This window comes from Chiloscyllium plagiosum, chromosome 7 (assembly GCF_004010195.1).
Source record: "Chiloscyllium plagiosum isolate BGI_BamShark_2017 chromosome 7, ASM401019v2, whole genome shotgun sequence".
NCBI classification, from domain to species: Eukaryota; Metazoa; Chordata; class Chondrichthyes; order Orectolobiformes; family Hemiscylliidae; genus Chiloscyllium; species Chiloscyllium plagiosum.
Genome location: NC_057716.1, coordinates 22993260 through 23013828, shown reverse-complemented (window position 1 = coordinate 23013828; position 20569 = coordinate 22993260). Strand labels below are relative to the sequence as shown.

The window sequence follows — 20569 nt, the reverse complement described above, 5'->3', positions numbered from 1 at the left end:
GGAAAGATGTTGTGAGACTTGAAAGGGTTCAGAGAAGATTTACAAGGATGTTGCCAGGATTGAAGGATTTGAGCTATAGGGAGAGGCTGAACAGGCTGGGGCTGTTTTCCCTGGAGTGTCGGAGGCTGAGCGGTGACCTTATAGAGGTTTACAAAATTATGAGGGGCATGGATAGGATAAATAGGCAAAGTCTTTTCCCTAGGGTCAGGGAGTCCAGAACTAGAGGGCACAGGTTTAGGGTGAGAGGGGCAAGATATAAAAGAGACCTAAGGGGCAACTTTGTCATAAAGAGATTGATACATGTATGGAATGAGCTGCCAGAGGAAGTGGTGGAGGCTGGTATAATTGCAACATTTAAGAGGCATTTGGATGGGTATATGAATCGGAAGGGTTTGGAGGGATATGGGCCGGTTGCTGGCAGGTGGGTCTAGATTGGGTTGGGATATCTGGTCGGCATGGACGGGTTGGACCGAAGGGTCTGTTTCCATGCTGTACATCTCTATGACTCTATGACTCTGAGTTATTTCTTAAAAAGAGTTTCTTTTTATTTCTTCATGTTTTTCCTTAACCATTTAGATCTGAGATTCTTCACTCAAAGGACTGTGAATCATTCAGAGTCTGTACTGAAGAGCTGCAGATGCTGAGTCATTTTCTGTATTCAACGCAGGTCGATGAAATTTTGGGTACAAAAGCATATGAAGGGATAAATGGATAATGGAGGCTGGTAGAGTGGAGATAGCAGATGGAAGATCTTACTGAATAGCCGAGCAGGGTTGAAAGGTCCAATGGCATGTGTGTTATGTCTCACTGTCACTGTCAGTATATCTTTTAAGAATCATGCTTATGATATTATCATTGTATCATAACATGTGTCCTGACAGTACAAATGTTGCAATCTTCATTTTAATCTGGGGTAGCTTGAAGCATGATGCATAATATTCTCCATGACCAAATAGCCCCACACTAACTCTGACAGTTTGTGTGATCTATTGTTTGTTTATTGCAGTGAACTGTAATAAATGCTTGATTAAATTTTTCAATACCAGGTTACCCACATTCTATTTCTTGTGTCATGGGGAATAACATAAGAATTTTCACACCATGAACCTCTTTTGCATCCAAGATATACACTAGCTTTCTCCAGCTTCTATTTATGTTTTTGTTACTGCTTTTCTAAGCGAACATGGCACTAAACCAGAAATGAAATTTCCCATCAGCAGATTGAATTGATTATAAGCCTGGTTAAGAACCAGATCTGACAACAACAACTTGCACTTTTACAGTGTCTATAAACTACATAATTTACCAAGGTGCTCCATGGGCAGATGATGAAGACATCTATATATGTTAAAATGTGATACCCCCTGCACAGTAAACGAATAGTTCAGGTGGTGAAAGCTTGGTTAAAGAGGTAGCTTTTAAGAAGCCTCTTCAAGGAGGCAAAAGAATTAGAGGTATAGGGAGGAAATTCCAGAGCTCAGAGTAGACTGCTGTAAGGAGACGGCTGCCATTGGTGAGGCAGTGAAAATTGGGGACGTGCAAAATGCCAGACATTTTGAAGAGTTGTAGGGTTGGAGATGATTGCAGTTATTAAATAGAAGTGAGTCATAGAGGGATCTATGTGACTTGTGACTGTAAAGACCACCATTATGAATCATGTAGCAACAAACCTAGCAGTACATAACGGGATTGTTGAAGCTGAGCTTTGTGTAACCTACTCAAAGCATACTGTTCAAGCGTTGCTATGCCAACAGAATCGTGGCATTTACTCTCGGATTACATCTTAGAGTAAAGCTTATGAAATGAAATGAATTGAAAATAGGCTTTCATAAAAATTGACAATACTAATTCTTTTTCATGCATAAAATAAAGGGACACAGATGCTTCAAAATAACATGTAAACATAGCCAAAAAATCTTGCCATCAATCCCAAAGCTATTAAACAGCATTAAAGTGGAAGCTGGCATTGTATTTTTTGAAACCTTTCTGAATTTGAAGTATACCTTCGAAACTCACCTGTTCGGTGATGTAATAGTGGCTGTATTTAATGAATGTTTAGAGAGAGAAGGTTAAGTCACTTTCCATGGGTATTTGCCTGCATGTCCTAGTCTTTCTTACCCTTATGATTTCATAGTCACTCGATTATCTATGTCAAATCACCTTGAGATGTAAAAACCAAAAGAGCTGCGGATGCTCTAAATCAGAAACAAAAACAGAAGTTGTTAGACAACCTCTCGGAAGAGAAATTAAAAGTAACATTTTGGGTCCAGTGACCCTTCTCAGGACTCTCAGCAACTTCTGTTTTTGCACCTTGAGTTGTAGTTGGACTGCAGTGAAGTGCTTGAATTAAAGGTAGACAAAATTTAGCCAATGTCCTGCTCTTGATCTTGAATAAACATTGCTAGGAAATTTGGATCAACAGAGCTTGCATGTACAGGACTAGAAGGTGACATCTGTGTAGTTAAGTAACCTGCTGGCATTTATGTCTTATATGCGCATGTAAACAATGGTGAGGTATTGATGCCACTGTTCAGAAAACCTTCAGGGAGTGGAAGGAGAAAACTGAGAAAGAATGAAAACTTTGATTTATTTAGTGCTCTTCATGAGCTTGGGTCCCAATTTTCACTACTGTCACAATTAGAAATACCATCTTCGTGCAGGTAATGATAGTGCTTCTGATGTAAGGGGTACTGGAGTATGCTTCTTTTCTGATATATATTACTATCAATGACATTGGCACTGTGACAGGCTCCTTGTACAGATCAGATGCAAAAGCAGTATGTATAAAATAATTTGAATGAACAGATGGAGGAAGCACATTCCAGATCATCATAATATGCTACTCAACAAAATCTCCTCATCTGCTACTTGGTTCTTTTTCCTATTACCTTAAATCTGTCCCTTCTGGTTACTTATCCATCTAGTGAAAACAGCTTCTCCCTATCTGGTTTATTACGACTTGATCTAGTTTTAAATGTCTGTCTAAAATTTCCCCTTATTAACCTTCTTTACTCTAAGCAGAAAAATTCTTCTTATATTGCTCCATGTCTTAGAGACTAAAAACAAGATCTGTAAATTGAAGGATCACTGCCAGACCCCCTTAAAGCAGACATTGTAGATGCATCATATTTTAATGATGTCCCTCACTTTCCTCCCCCACCCCCCCACTCTGCTCCTAATGATGGCTTTTGCTTCATTGTGCTGTTGCTAAAGTACTAGCAATTCTCAAGCACTTAACCCAAGCAGTCATTCTTTGAATGTGAGCCAACTTGCTGTAGAGTGTGTTGTATCCAGGATAGATCCCGGATTCACCAGATGTCCTCTCATTTCACAGTGGCAATATTGGATAATGATCAGGAGCCAACCCACTGAGACTTGAGCACTTAACCCTTACAAAGGAGGCTGTGAATTATGGGAGTCAAATGTTTAATTAAAACTGGTGCATCTTACACTGTATAAGTTTCTGCTTTTCACAAACCGAATATTCTAGCAGGGGAATGGTTAACAGCCCATTATTTTCTTTTTTTACCCTCAGTATGCCTGGCATTGTGAGCTGCATTCAGCAATAATTTCACCCTGGCAGACTGGACTGCGAACTCTCAGTTCCTGCATGCAGGCTGCTGACATATGGCACAGACATAATCTGCATCAGCACCCATTCTAGGGGCATTGGCCCTATTTCAGGCATGTGTGCAAGAGATTCATTTGCACTGTTTTGTAATTCTCCCCAGTGTAAGCATGTAATTTTATGCTTAGTAGAAAAGAGTTTCCAGATATTTTGTACAGCACCATTAACCTCTGTTAGGGAACGCAGTGTCCTTCCTGTAATGAAATCCATTTCCAACATTCTGTCAGAATGTAACTTCCACAGAACCTTGAGTTTTACATGGCAGCACTTGATTCCGCCATGTGATAGGGAAGAGGCTTAAGGCCATTTTTTTCTGATAGATCAATCAGAACAGTTCAGGTGTTACTGAACAATGGTTCCATGAAAATGGTTTAGTTGAACAGGGGCAGACCCAGGCTGGAGTGTTTATTTTTAGCTGTTATGCAGCAGGGGTCAAAATAACTTTTCTATTATGAAGAAAAACACCTTTGACCACAGATCCATGGAAGTGGTCAGCACGTAGTGTCCTTGAGACCCTTCAGGAAAAGGAGAGGGCGGATCCTATCGAGCAGACTGTCAAAGTCATTTGGCAGAATGCCTCATCACCAGAACTTTCTAACAAGCACCAAGACATGGCTTGGCTGGTGGTGAGAAGTGCTCTGCCTGTGAGATCCTTTATGCACGCCCGGACTCTCTGCCGCACCGCACGCTGCCCTCGAAGCAGCTGCAGGGGGGACGAGACTGTCACACATCTCCTTCTGGATTGTGCCTATGCAGAAGAAGTCTGGAGAGGAATGCAGTGGTGTTTGTCAAGGTTCGTCCCGAGTAGCGCTGTGACGCAGGACTCCGTGCTCTACGGTCTGTTTCCCGGGATGCATACCGAGACGAACATCAACTGGGTGAAAGACGCTCTTTGGTCTGTCCGAAACCTGTTGATCTTCCAGCTGAAGGAGTTGACCCCGACTGAGTGTTGCAGACTGGCACATTCCAAGGTCCAGGACTACATGTTGGGGCAGCTGCCGCCAAGGCGCGGTGGGGAAAGACCACTGTGTAACATTGCCTGCCTAAGAAGGTCACCCAGTCATTTGGGCTCCGCTGACACCTCAGCAGAAGAGCTGGATAGTAAATGTACAGGCTTGTATATATGAAAAATAAATTTCGATGTCTGTATGTAAAGCAATGTAATGTGTGCACAAGAATGGCATGACCAATTGTATAGAGATCCAAATAATTTTATGAATAAAGTATATTTTTGAAATAAAAAAACTTTTCTTTGAGTTCTCTTGAGATTTTCTCAAGGGCTACTACTTGATTTTTGAGGGTGACTTTTTGGTTTTGAGGCTACATTTTCAGTATCACTAACTCATTTTATAAATAATACAGTCACATAGTAGCAATGTCTTCTCCATTTGCCCTGACATATGGGATATTTGCATTTCTACGCAAGCAGAATTAATATGATTTATCAATTATCAATCCTCAATTATCAATTTTCAATTAAAGTTAAAGCCACAGAATACAAGGCATGCATTATTTCCTAGACACATTAGCATTTAAATTAGGTCAAGATAACCTTTGATTTATTATTCAAAATAGTTGACATACTTATACACACACCACGCTACCATTCTAAACACACCTTCTGCAAATTACAAAGGCTACAGCTGAAATGTTTCCATTGCACATGCACAAAGCTGGAATATTTTAATCCGAATCCTGTTTGCTGCATCAAGTTCCAATCTCCATTTGTATTTACCAATTGACAGTGTTTGTTACTGTAGAGTCCACTAATTTCTTTTTCCAAGAACTAATAGTACAGTAGACTAGAGCTACTAGTGTAGTAACTCCTGAACTTAGGCAGCCCTAAACTAGAGATTCTACATTCATTTGCAAGAAATTAATTATCTCAGAGTTGAGGTTTCTTTCATATCAGCTGAGTATTCCTTTGTTGACAGTTTTAAAATTGTTCTCTCTGCAGTACAACCTCCCTCCTCCAACTGCCCTCCATGCCTCCTTTCCTCTCATCTCATATATAGCTTCCTTCTACCATATTGCTCTCGCTGTAGCCCCCACCCCAGTATTGCAATCTCACCACTTGCAGCTCCCTTCCTCAATACTCTTGCAGCCACCTTCTTCTCATCCAAAATGCACCCACTGCTACTTTTGCTCAGAACCAGCAGGAGGTCCTTACATTTAAGTCTGCACACAATACCCATATCTTGGTCAATGACAGTTCTCACCAGCTGTGTGCAAACCTTCTTTTCCCCCCATCGCCCCATGCCTGACTCCCAGTGACTTCCTCATGACCAGAAATATGGGTTTGCTATCCACATTGTTGTCAGCAATAAGTTCTGGGGAGATCCATCCTGAGACTGGAGGAACTGTCCTCACCAATTCCACCTGTTCCATTCAAGGGAGTGATTTTTCTCTTAATTTTCACAGTCAATTTGAGGATATTTGTGGGTGAATCCATCTGCCACCTCCCCATGTATCTTTGACGTAGTCCTTCAAGGAAGAAATTGGGCTGTTCACTTAAGAACACACCAGTCCTTAAGACGTGAGAAAGTTGGCAAATTGTTGGCTCTGTTGGCGGAAGCTGTGAGCAGCTCAGACAAAGCCTGCGGGCAATAATGCTTCAGTGCAGCTCAGTTAGTGAGGCTTGAAAAGCCAATGCAACTGAGCAAGATTAGAGTTCAGGGAAAACACGAAGACAGATCTACTTTGATGAAGGTGGCAAACATCTGGAGTTGTGCTGGCTAAGTACTGGAGTCTAGTTATATAGTGCCTTTGAAGCAGTAAAACAAAGATGTTTTATCAAAATATTATTGACACAGGCATGGAGCAACATAAAGAAATATTAGAACATTGATAAAAAGACTGGTAGGAGAGGAAGGTTTTAAGGATTGTCTTAAAGAAAGAAAGAGGCAGAGGTTCAGGGAAGGAATACAGAACCTTTGAATCTGGTTCAGCCTTGGCCATGGTGAAATTTGAACCAAAGAATGTGAAATTTTAAAAATTGCTTAACCTGAAGCCAGTTTAGATCTCAGCACAAAGGTGATGAATATATAGGACTTGGTGAGAGTTACTACAGAGGCACTTCTTCAAATTAAGATGCTGAGTTGCTATTCACTCCAAAGCAGTTTGTTTTGATCAATTCCAGATTGTATTCTGAGTTGACAAACGTGATGGTTTTCCTTCATGAATACCAATGCCCTTTGGAGAGCTACTGCTACTTCTGTATAGCTGTCATTGCTATCTGGGACACTTGGAGAAGCAGAATGAAAAAAAATTGAATGAGGATGTTCCCATTCAGGAGTGAGGAGGTTCACTTCTCCATGTAAAACAGTGATTGTATCTGTCTGAATTGACCAGTAATGCTCATATAGTCCAACCAGGAAACCCAATCATGGAAGCTGGTACATACGTTTTACCTTGTGTCCCGCTACTGTGAACAGCAGTTTTCCTCTGAATCATCACTCTCAGGAACTGTCACACTCTGCCACTTCTCATTAGCTCTTTATGTTGACAGCCTGGCTTTTAATGTTTTGTTTGAAAGTTTTGGTAAGTTTGCATCACCTGCATCACAATGCTCGGCGACTGTATCACTTCACCATTACTCCAACTTATACTGAGCCAAACACTATGGCAGCTCTCCCCCTGTGATTTGATTGCAGTGGCATTTAGGTAGTGGCAGTGTGGACAGTTTGTGCCAATTTGATGTTTAGTCAGCCTGTTCCCACCTGCTTATTCGCTGGTTGTAACTTATAACTTTCACCATTCATTGGAGATTTGAGGACACAATACTCTTTTAGATTTTTCAGACTGGAGGCCTGTAACCTGTGGAGTGCCACAAGGATCGGTGCTGGGCCCTCTACTTTTTGACATTTACATAAATGATTTGGATGCGAGCATAAGAGGTACAGTTAGTAAGTTTGCAGATGACACCAAAATTGGAGGTGTAGTGGACAGCGAAGAGGGTTACCTCAGATTACAACAGGATCTGGACCAGATGGGCCAATGGGCTGAGAAGTGGCAGATGGAGTTTAACTCCGATAAATGCATTTTGGGAAAGCAAATCTGAGCAGGACTTATACACTTAATGGTAAGGTCCTAGGGAGTGCTGCTGAACAAAGAGACCTTGGAGTGCAGGTTCATAGCTCCTTGAAAGTGGAGTACCTTATAGAGGTTTACAAAATTATGATGGGCATGGATAGGATAAATAGGCAAAGTCTTTTCCCTGGGGTTGGGGAGTCCAGAACTAGAGGGCATAGGTTTAGGGTGAGAGAGGAAAAGATATAAAAGAGACCTAAGGGGCAACTTTTTCACGCAGAGGGTGGTACGTGTATGGAATGAGAGGATGTGGTGGAGGCTGGTACAATTGCTACATTTAAGATGCATTTGGATGGGTATATGAATAAGACGGATTTGGAGGGATATGGGCCGGGTGCTGGCAGGTGGGACTAGATTGGGTTGGGATATCTGGTCGGTATGGACAGGTTGGACCGAAGGGTCTGTTTCCATGCTGTACATCTCTATGACTCTATATGAGAAATTTTACGCATATTGATGTGTGGAAGAATGCTTAAAGAAGAACAGATGTGTTTAAAAGGATAGCTTTTTATTTTTTACTGTCTGTGAAAGTATCACCATTGGGGCAGAACTTGGATAAAAGATAACTACTTGCATTAAATTTTCTGTATCAGGACACAGGGGTGTCCTGGTATTCCCAGGGGTGCCCTATGTTTTTCAGTACCCTCAAGATGTTCTCATATCAGTGTATTGGCAAGCGCAATGAGAGTCACAAAGTGTGTATGGTTGGCTGCTTCAGGAATGTACATAGGAAGTTTAGAGCTATTGTTATGCGCTGTTAGGATGATTGATGCTAAAGTGTCTGACTGACGTAAATCTAACAAATGTCAAACTTTTATTGAGTAAAAGCAAGGGTCGTAAAAGGAAGAGTCAGGCCAATTCGGGACCACAAAGGGGATTTACACATGAGGGCAAGAGGCCTTTGGAGAGGAGTTAACACTTTGCTTCTGTCTTCACCAATGTGACAGAAGTTGCCCAGATCATGGTGACAAAAGAGGAAGTTCAGCAATTAGAAGAGTTTAAAATTGGTGAGAAGGAGGATTGCAAAAGCTGTCAATATTTAAATTTGACAAGGCACCAGGACTGGATTAGTCTCATCCAAGGATACTGAGGGAAGTGAAAGTGTAAATCACAGTAATATTTCAATCTTCCTTGGTTTCGGAGGGTGGTGCTGGAGAAGTGGAGAATTGCAGGTAATCCACAGTTGTTCAAAAAGGTTGTAATGGTCAGCTCAGCAATTACAGAAAAGGTTTAACTTATGTGATGGGGAAATGTCCAGAAATCATTATCTGGGATAGAATTAACAGGCACATGGAAAAAATATGGGTTGATTGTGAAAAGTCATCATATATTTTAAAAAAGAAAATCATGTGCACTTAACTTGCTGGAGCTTTTTGTACAGATAAGGGAGGGTTATTAAAGGCAAGGCTCTTCAAGTAGTGTGCATAGACTTCCAAAAGGTGTTTGATACAGAACCAAGCAACGGTTTTTTGAGAAGTTGTGAGTGATGAAATAAAGGGACAGTAGCAACATGGCTGAAGAATAGTAATAGTTAATGGGTAGTTTCAAGGCTGGAGAAGGACTCATAGTAGAGTTCCCTCCAGATTGTATCGGGACCACTGCTTTTCTCAATTCATATCTAAATGATATAGATTTGTGCAGCTGACATGGGATTTGGAAAAATTGTAAACTGTGAGCAGGACAGTGTAGAACTTCAAAAGGACATTGAGAAGTTGGCAGATAGGGTGGAAAGGTGACTGATGAAGTTAGGTGCAGAGAGATGTGACGTAATGGGAGGGATGCAGTTGCCTGGAGGGACTGCAAAGGAAGTTCACCAGGATGTTGGCTGGAATGGAGCATTTCCGCCATGAAGAAAGGCTGGAAAAGCTCGAGTTTTTTTTCTGTGGAGCAAAGAAGATTGAGGGGGAATCTGATTAGAGATGGATAAGATTATGAAGGGCATGTGCAGGGTAAGTAGAAAGCAGCTGCTCCTCTTCTTCGCAGGGTCAGCAACAAGGGAGCATAATTTGAAGCTGAAAAGCAAGAGATATGAGGCAAAATGTTTTCACCCAGAGGTGTGGTGGGAATCTGCAAAGCACTGTCTGGGAGGATAGATGATGCAAGAAACCTCATAACCTTTTAAACTAAACTTGAAATGTCATAACTTGCAAGACTGTGGGTCTTGTGTAAGAAAGTGAGACTCATGTCAGTAGTCGTCTGTTTCTGGTAATATAGACTCCATGGGCTGAAAGGCCTCTTCTGTACTGTATGGCTCTATGATACCATTTGGTGTAAAGAATGTGGAGAGGCTATATAAAGTAAAGAATATTACTGTCACCGGTGTGCAAAAACATTTGAGACTTGAGAGTGTAGATGCATAATTGTTTATTGAGGCAGGATAAATGGGGAAAACTGATAGTAAAGCAGTCAGTATTTTAGGCTTCATAAGTAGAGACATAGAGTACAAGAGCACAAATATTATGCTGAACTTGGATAGTACACTAGTTAGACCTCTGCTGGAGCATTGTGTACAGTTCTGGGCAACACCATTGAGGAATGTTGTGATGCATGAGAGAGAATGCACTAGTGGTTTATGAGAATGATTCCAGGGATGAGAAACATCAATTAAGAGATTACATTGAGAAGTTGTGAGAACTTCTTGGAAAGAGGAAAGTTGAGGGAAAATTCGATAGAAGATTTCACAATCATGAAAAACTATTTAGAATAAACGTAGAGAAACTGCTCTTGTAAAAGGATACAGAGGATACAGTGTATTTTGGTTAAAAAAGGCAAATGCAAGGTGAGAAGAGATTGTTTTCCACACATTGAGTAATTAGGGTCTGGAATGAACTGCCTGGAAATGTGCTTCATTTGAGGCATTCAAGAAAGCACTAGCGATGATTTGAACAGAAGTAATGTGTAGGATGATGATGTAAAGACGGCAAATTGACACAAAGTTAAAGTGCTCAGAGAGCCGGTGCAGACATGATAGGTCCTCCTGTACCATAATAATTTTGTGATTCGTTATCATGGTTGTGAAGCGTTGCTTCTATAATATCCAAATAATGGTGTAAGGAGGGATAGCACAAATTTTGAACACATTTTGAATTGTATGTCCCAGCTTTAAGAGAGCCATAAATTCAACTTGCTTTTTACCAAGAATATCTGCTTGTGGGCTTCACAATGGCCCACTCATCATTATATACGTTATAGGTTCTTCGATATATGTTTGTGAAAACGTTTTGTCTAATTCACCTGTAGATGTTGGTCACATCACGATTTGTCTGTCTCTTCTCAGCCATTGTCAACAGTCTGTCTGTGTTACCAAAAACATCCATCCTTTGCTAGTGTAGAGTATGTGCGCCCTGTAGTTGGTATTACCTTTACCTTGTGCCTTTTCCTGACCTGTCTGCTGTCAGCCATATTTTGCCCATCTCAATAACCTGTTTCTGCGATAGGTGGACGCTTTAAGAAGGAGATCGTGGTAGACGGCCAGAGTTATCTACTGCTGATCAGAGATGAAGGGGGACCTCCAGAGGCACAGGTAGGTACTGCAGTGGACAAGTTGCGCTGTTGTTAAAAATACATGCAAAGAAACACCGTAGTGCAGGAATGGGAAACTGTATTAGTGCATTTGTTTAAAATTGCTGCTGTCGTCATTTGTAAAGGAAGAATAAAGTCTATTATAACTTGTGATAATGGATCAAAATGAATTATCCCATTACAATGGATTAAAATTATTTAAATAAGAAATTATGATTAGCATTGGATCTTATTGGTACTAATTTTGGTTTGTAAAAAAGGGCACTACTATGGGGATCAGGATGCATCTAGTATTGGAATAAGTCAAATTACTGAAATAACATCCATTTGACACTTTGTGGTCAATCATTTAGTCAATCATTTACTGTATCTAACATCACTTGTTTTATTACTGGGTTTATTGAATTGGGTGGCTTTTTCAATCATTCAAATTTGCTGCTTTGGAATCTACATTGAATCCTGATCTGGGCTCTGATAGTCTAGATTTAAGAGCTTTTTGCCTTTTGAACCGATAGATTACCCTGTGATGATTTGGAGGCAAATTTAGGATTGTTTATCCCCTTGTCTTGTACTGACTTGGGAATTACATTTGTAACTTATTAACCCAGTGAGCAATAAAACTAACTGATGATCAATTCTCAGGAAAGCTTGTTAAAAAGCCTAGATTTTAGATAATGCAATTGGCCCAGTTCTATGGGTCTGTGGACAGGTATTCATCTTTTAAGGCGTAAAATTCAACAATGGGTGTCTTTGGAAAAATTGAAGAGTCAGTGACATGGGAAAGTTAAAGTAATGACAAATTTCTAAAGTTGGTGAAACAAAAGATCTTGTTGCTACAATATGAAACTTCAGTATATTTTTGAAGTGTGAACATTCCTTTTTCTTCCTGCTGTCTTAAGAGCTATTATCTTTCTTGACTGAACCTTGTTCCTGTTTCATCCTCTCTTTTCTCTGTCTATCTCTCTCTCTGTCGCTGTCTCTCTGTCTCTGTCTCTCTCTCTCTCTGTCTCTCTCTCTCTCTCTCTCTGTCGAACTACTGATCGACAGGGGCACCAACCCCAGTCACGACAGGGCACAGACACAAAACACAAACATTCACTCACCAACAAATAAATGTGCATCCAAAGTGAATCTCAAAGGGTTAAACTTTCTTCAAGCTGCAGAGAGTTAGCATTAAGTCTCTCTCTCTCATGCTCATGTTGTCTCTCTCTCTCTCTGTCTCTGTCTCTCTCTCTCTCTCTCTCTCTATCTCTCATGTGCACGCACTTCCTTTGTCTGTTTCCCTTTCATTAGCTTGTGGTACAAGCTGAATATCTTCATGTTACATTGCTAATCTTCCTGTCATGATTCTGATAAATTATATATTGCTTCTCTCTTTCTCAGTTCAGCTCTCACCCTTCTATCTTCCAGCTGCTACATCTCCAGTTCACGTCGCTACTCTTTCTTCTCCATCCACCAATCTAGTTAATGAATCTATCCTGCCCCAATTCATCCTGACAACTCCTCACTCAGTCTGTTCCTAATGATGCTTTAGCTCTGAGGAATTGAGAACTGAGTAGGTATTCTTTATATTGCAGTACTGGCATGGTATAGAGTGATGTTTATGCATTCTGCAGTAAGGATGCAGCCGCAGTGTGCCCCCTAATGTGGGTAAATGGGTTTAGAGAGCATCTGACACCTGATCCAACCATAAGAGAATTTTTAAAAATTGGAAAAGGAGTAAACGTTTTTGTCCTTCAAGGCTCCTCCACCATTCAATTTGATGGTGGCAGATCATCCTATTTGTTATCCTGTTCTTGCTTTCTCATCATACCCTTTGATCTATTTAGCCCTAAAAACATACCTAACTCCTCCTTGGAAACATTGATGTTGTGACCTCAACCACTTTCTATAGCTCGCTTCTCTCCAGGTGAAGAAATTTCTCTTCATCTCAGTCTGAAATGGCCTATATCATACCCTTAGAGCATGATCCCTGGTTTTAGACTCCCCGCTCATCAGAAACATCTTCCTGCATTTACCCTTTCTAGTACTGTTAGAGTTTTGTAGGTTTCTATGAGATTCCCCCCTCCTAGTTCTTCCAACTCCAACGAATATGGTCTTAGTTGATCCAGTTCTCTCTATATTCAGGCAGCACCACTGATCCAGAATCTGGTTTCCAGCGTCTGCAGTCATTGTTTTTACCCAGTTCTCTCTATATGTCAATCTTGCTATCCCAGGAGTCAACATAATAAACCTTTGTTGCATTCCCTCCATAGCCAGAACATGCTTCCTCCGATAAGGAGACCAAAACTGCATAAATACTCCAGGTGTGGTCTCACCAGATCCCTGTACAATTGCAGCAAGTCATCTGTGATCCTGTACTCAAATCGTCTTGCTTTGAAAATGAACATACCATTCTTCACCGCCTGCTGCATCTGTATGCTTACTTTTAGCAATTGCTGTACAAGGACACCCAGGTCGCATTGCACTGCCTCCTTTCAAAATCTTGCTGTTCAGAAAATAATCTACTTCCTTTTTTTTCCAAAATAGCTCCTATTAATTCACATTATACTTCAATCTGGCATGTATTTGTCCACTCACTGCATTGGCCAAGTCACACTGAAGCATCTTTGCATCCTCCTCTCAGTTTACTCTCCCACCCAGCTTTGTGATATCTACAAACTTGGAGATATTGCACTTAATTCCCTCATCTAATGTATATTAATATATATATATAGTTAATAGCTGGGGTCCAACCACTGGTCGCTGGCTGCCTTTCGCAAAGATCCCCATTTATTCCTACTCTTTGTTCCCTGTCTGCCAGCCAGTTTACTCTCTATCAGTACAATACCTCCGAGCCATGCACTTTAGTTTTACATGCTAATCTCTTCCGTAGGACCTTATTGAATACCTTCTGAAAGTTGTGCCAATCTTGCTGTGCAAATCACTCCACTGAGGAGCATCGCTAGTTAAATCCCACCAGGCATTGAACTGGACATTACTCGTGTTGCTCAGTGCACTCCTGATATGCCCCAAAACCTTGGGATTTCTTTATGGTCAGGGAACAGCACAGCAGTGTGTGATGAGATTGGAAGAAAAGGAATCGGTTATTCTCAATCCGGTAGTACTCTGTACCAAACTCCTAGTGGAGCAATGTGTACCCAAGCTGCTTCCTTTGAATCTCTCAAAAACCAGCCTCACACCATCAGGAATGCACATGGAAAACAGTCCAATAAATTACCCTTACATATCCAATTTTGCATGTTAAGGATGGCCAGTTGGTTACAATACCAGTGTACCGCCAACTTCCTGTGCCTGGGAAGAATTGTTGTCACCAGACACTGGAATGGGTAGCAACGAAGGGTAAATTCCAAGTGTCTGGAATTGCTGCCATCAGTTTTGGGATTTGGTACCTGTCCAATCTGATAATGTGCAAGTTAACATGTTGGAATTTTTTTAAAAAATTGGAATTGCTGAATTTATTTTAGCGTCAGTTTGCAAAGTAAAATTATTATTATAATGAGCATTTACAAACAGGCAACCAGATTTTTTTATCCATCAATTTTCTGTATTTTCAAGGCAGGCCTTGTCAACACCACCACCTTGCCTTTGGAAATCAAATCAAATAAAATGAAATAGAGACAGATTATACCTGCAATTATTTCCATCTTCTGTTTCTGGCTCAACATTGTTTAAGCAGTATGTCTGGTACGCATACTTGAGCTGTATCATAATGTGTTATATCTTATTATAAGGAATTTCGCATCTTTACACAAAAGAAATCTTAACATTTTTCAAAAAAAACATTATATTTCCAGGAGGAAGACTGCTTCAGCTACTTTGCCCAACAACTCAGTGTTGGTGTTTTGCTGTACACAAGACACCACCCTGCCCTAGTTCATGTTTCCCTGTCAACATATCCTTTTGCCTTCGTGCCTATCTCACTTCTCTTTGAATGTGGCTGTGCTGTTCTCCTCAACCTTTCCATGTTGTGGCAAACTTTGACGTTCTCGCCACACTGAGTAAAGAAGCTTCTCCAGAATTTCTTATTGGATTTATTAATGATTATTTGGATATACTTGGAGTCCTCCCCTAGTCCTGCACGATTGCCAGTTGTAAGAAAAAATCCTGCAGTAGTTAGAAAATCTCTTATACACTCCTGTTTTCCTACGCATCATAGAGAAAGGGCTAAATGTGTAGTCAGTAAAAGCTCACAATGGCCTGACTGAGATGGGGTAATGATGGGCTGATATTACTTTGCCTTTTGACATCAAATCAAATAAAATGAAACAGTGACAGATTATCCAGCCTCTCACATCTCCTACATGCTAGACTCCATTAAAATTAACTAAGTGAAAGTGTGTACTGCAGATGCTGGAGATGAGAGTCGAGAGTGTGGTGCTGGAAAAGTGCAGCAGCCGCATCTGAGGAGCAGGAAAATCGACGTTTCGGGCAAAAGCCCTTTCCATTAAAATTAAGTTTGGTTTAGTGTTGTTAATTTACATTGGTGCTCTTGTTACCTTTGTCATTACCAGCTTGGCTTTCCACGGAAGCTCAAAGAAGTTGACACGCTAGGCTTCCTCCTAACCCTCCCTGGCCTTTTGACCTCATTCCCAGTAGTAGTGTCCAGCCCCTCTATCAGCCATCACTCCATAGCACTTACCTCTCTAAATCGTAAGGTTTGGATTCAAGTCTCAGTCCAGGGTCTGAGTACAAAATCAAGTCTGGCAGTCCATTGCAGTACTGAGGGAGTGCAATCTGTCATTTGAGAATTAAAACGGAGGTCTGATCTGCCTGATTAGGCGGATGTAAAAAATCCCATGGCATTAATTTGAAGATGAGCAGGGGAGATATCTGTTGCATCCTGGCCAATATTTATCCCTCAGTAGGCACCACCAATTAAATTATTTGCTGATTTATCATATTGCTGTTTGTGGATCTCGCACACATGCTGCACTTCCTACATTACAGCGGTGACAACAATTCAAAAACACTTAATTGACCATAAAACACCTTGAGATGTTCACTTGTGAGAAATACTGTGTAAATGCAAGTTTCTTTTTTGTTAATGATGGGTTTTTTTCTAGACATGATTCGCATGTCTCCACATTGGTTCCTTTGGGGCTGGCCTAGAATGAAAACATGTTTGGGACCTGAGTTTGTTTGGAGAATTGAACAGGAAGTGAAGTGAATGGAGAAGAGATTTCAGAGGGACTGCAGACATTTGTTATTGGATTGATCCCAGAATTGAGGCTGAATTTGATACCAGTATTTTAGAAACCACAGAAGATGTTTCCTCAGCCTTGCGTCACATTCTCAATGTTCTGTACAACACTTTAATCGTGAGAAAGGATTTAAGAAATGAAAGAGTACTGGTGAATGGATGCCTTTTTAAAATCTATAACCGTAGGGATATGTTGGTCAATATGGCAGTTTATTAATTTCTGCTAGCTTAACACTACTGAGGACTCTTGAAGTGGATTTTGTACATTTACTGTTAAGACAGATCTCCTTTAGAATACCTACTCATCTGTGGGCGGCACGGTGGCACAGTGGTTAGCACTGCTACCTCACAGCGCCTGAGACCTGGGTTCAATTCCTGCCTCAGGCGACTGACTGTGTGGAGTTTGGACGTTCTCCCCGTGTCTGCGTGGGTTTCCTCCGGGTGCTCCGGTTTCCTCCCACAGTCTAAAGATGTGCAGTTCAGGTGAATTGGCCATGCTAAATTGCTCGTAGTGTTAGGTAAGGGGTAAATGTAGGGGTATGGGTGGGTTGCGCTTCGGCGGGTCGGTGTGGACTTGTTGGGCCGAAGGGCCTATTTCCACCCTGTAATGTAATCTAATCTAATCTACTTCAAAAAGACCAACCATTTATTTTTCTCAAAGGCCTGAGATAGTTAATTTCAGAATGCCCTGAATCTCAGAATTCTCTCTGTGGGGTCTGCTTTAGAGTTGGTGTCGTAATGGAAACAATGTGAAAACATCATTTATAATCCAAAATAGGTGACATTTGAAAGTACCTTTTGATTTGGGAAAATTAGGAGTTTCAAATTCCAACAAGTAAAAGGCTCAGATAAAGGAGCAGTAAGGGATTTATCCTGAGGCAGCTTGAAAGGTTGACAAAAAGACTCTGAAGACTTATGCAAGCTGAGTTGTGTTACATGCTTGAGTGAAACCCACTGACAGTGCACTCCAGCTGGTAAAGATAAAGAATAAGTGTGAAGTGAATCCTGTGACAGGAGCACTTCTCTGAGAGTGAACATGGAGCAAGTCCTCAAGACAAGGTCAGGCATGGTTTAGGTGACCTATCTCACCTGATTGTAATACACAGATCTGAAAATGTGTTGCTGGAAAAGCGCAGCAGGTCAGGCAGCATCCAAGGAGCAGGAGAATCGACGTTTCGGGCATGAGCCCTTCTTCAGGAATGAAGGGCTCATGCCCGAAACGTTGATTCTCCTGCTCCTTGGATGCTGCCTGACCTGCGCTTTTCCACCATCACATTTTCAGCTCTGATCTCCAGCATCTGCAGTCCTCACTTTCTCCTGTAATACACAGATACCAAACAGTATCATGGTTTCACTGAATATTGAGTGTAAATAATTCAAATCCTTAAACAACAGCTTGGTGGGTGGGAGAGGTTTAGTCAAAGGAATTATATTGTTTCTCATGAAATCTTATGCCTGGTTGATAATATGGTTTTGTAAACATAATCTGAACCTGGTAACTTTTTTGCATTTGGATTTTTAGCATTACACATGTTGACAAGTACAAATTTCTGGAACCACATCATATCATTGATTACAGGCCGAAAGTAATGGGACTTAATGCAAAAGATTATGTTTTCTAGCCAAATCATTAGAATAAACAGAGCCATACTTGTATTTCCAAAATAAAAATAAAGAGGTCAGTAATTAAGAGCGCCCAGTGTATCACTTGCAATTTATGTCCCAATTAGTTGAAAAACTATGTTTGCAAATGTCAGGTGGATGTTAGTAGCCTAAAAGCCATTCATTTTAAAGAGTGAGATAATGAAAGTGCACCTATTAGCTCTTGGTGTTTGCTGTTTGAAGGAAATCCTTGTTTTATATTACCTACATCTTCCTTAGCATGGGACTAAGAGGGTGAGTAAATTTGAGACCTTTGATGGGGCCATTAGCAGGAAGGTGGTGAAAAGGATGGAATAGGAGATGTTCTTTGCATTGATCTGCCTTAGCGGTTCCTCACTGATTGATCTCGACTCTTTCCAGTTTGCAATGTGGGTGGATGCTGTTATCTTTGTCTTCAGTCTGGAGGATGAGAACAGCTTCCATGCAGTTTACTATTACTACACCAGGATGGCTAACTATCGGAGCACCACAGAGATGCCAATGGTACTGGTTGGGACGCAAGGTAAGGAACTATGTGTTGCCAAGGTAATTTATAATTAATGCTCTGTGGTATAGGATGCAACCTCATGGGCAAGAACTGGAATATTGAGACACAGGCAGTATATAGTTGGCCATGCCAGGTTTGAGCAATTGTCTCCGTGTAGCGTTGCCATTTTTCTTGTTATTTTGTCTTTTGTACTATATTGAGCTAATCTCACAAGATTAAGTTCATGAGAAGAAGAGGATCAGAGATTGACGGATGAACTAAAAATAGGGAATAGGAATGAATGGATTATTTTTGGGCTAGCAAGATGTCACTAGTCATGTATCACAAGATTCAATGCTGGGCACCCAGCCACTTTCAATTTACATTGATGACTTCAGAGTGGACTGAGAATAACTTGCCTAAATTTGCTGATCAGATAAAAGCTCAGTGGGAATGTAAACTGAGAGGGCATCAAAGTGGGCAGTATTTAATTGAGGAGACTGGGGTTTTGCCTGCCAGCTGGAGAACTGGTGAGAGCTCAGCATAGTCTGCTGTCGGAAAGCCTGCCAATCAGACACATTACTAAGGCAATCCACTCACCACCATCCCCCCCTCCCCCCACCCCTGCCCCCCCAAGATCTGCTGGCCAGTTCAAGGGGAGGTGGTTTGGCAACAAGGGCAAATAGGATTCCCTTCCTGATGCAGGATCCCTTAATTAGGCACTGAGTGACATTAATAAAGGGAATAACTCTAGAAGCTCTCAAACAATGGGACTTGCTCTTTGGGCTTCTCACATGGTATCCCTTGCCACTGCTGGATTGAGAATCAGCATTAATGTGCATTAATTGCCCACTTAAATGCTGTCCACGGGCTTTCCTGCTTAGTACTTTTTTGCAGGAGAGACAGGGAAGGGGTGCATGACCACCCAGCACCCTCCTACTTGATCAAATGCCACCCAGCATGGGACAAATGGGCCAAATGCTGCAACATTTCATGGAACTTCATTGTTAAGCAACTAAATTACACCAAAGAGATCTAGACAGGTTAAGTGAATGGCAGTAAGATGACAGATGGAGTATGAGGCAGGAAAATCTGGAATTTTTTACTTTGATAGAAAGATTAGAATTGTACGACCTTTTGCAGAAGGAGATCATTCATACGTTGTGCCTGTGCTGGCTCACTGAAAGAGCAGATGTCCTTACACCCTCATGTGCACATTTTGTCATTGACTGTCTGAACGTTCCTCTCCTCAGGTGTGAGTCCAAGTCCTGTTTAAAATTATTTATCGAATCACCATCTTTTCAGTAACAATGTTCCAAATCCCAACATCTGTGAAAACATTTCTCCATGTCTCCCCAGATACTTTGCCAGTGAGTTTTAGTCAATTACCTCTAATTATTTGAAAGATTTGCCATTGGTCTCCTTGTATGTGAATTCCAAAATGTTCCAATGGACCATAAGACCATAAGGAATAAAGAAATAAGGAATGGAAGTAAGGTCATTTGGCCCATCAAGTCCACTCCGCCATTTCATCATGGCTGATGGGCATTTCAGTGCCACTTGCCCGCACTCTCCCTGTAGCCCTTAATTCCTTACGAGATTAAGAATTTATCAATCTCTGCCTTGAAGGCATTCAACATCCCGGCCTCCACTGCGCTCCGTGGCAATGAATTCCACAGGCCCATCACACTCTGGCTGAAGACATGTTTCCTCATTTCTGTTCTAAATTGACCCCCTCTAATTCTAAGGCTGTGCCCACGAGTCCTAGTATCCCCGCCTGACGGAAACAAATTCCCAGCGTCCTCCCTTTCTAAGCCATGCATTATCTTGTAAGTTTCTATTAGATCTCCCTTAAACCTTCTAAACTCTAATGAATACAATCCCAGGATCCTCAGCCGTTCATTGTATTTTAGGCCTACCGTTCCAGGGATCATCTGTGTGAATCTCCGCTGGACACGCTCCAGTGCCAGTATGTCCTTTCTGAGGTGTGGGGCCCAAA

The 20569-nt window shown here is 41.3% G+C and overlaps 1 protein-coding gene across 8 annotated transcripts in view; it reads left to right on the top strand.

Moving 5' to 3' along the window:
- agap1 (ArfGAP with GTPase domain, ankyrin repeat and PH domain 1) overlaps nt 1–20569 on the top strand; it is a 765714-nt gene that overhangs the window by 432503 nt on the left and 312642 nt on the right. For all 8 annotated transcript variants that reach the window (XM_043693252.1, XM_043693251.1, XM_043693249.1 and 5 more), the window contains 2 exons: nt 11155–11240; nt 18465–18606. In XM_043693252.1, the coding sequence (XP_043549187.1) occupies nt 11155–11240; nt 18465–18606 (228 nt within the window). The remainder of the gene's footprint in view (nt 1–11154; nt 11241–18464; nt 18607–20569) is intronic.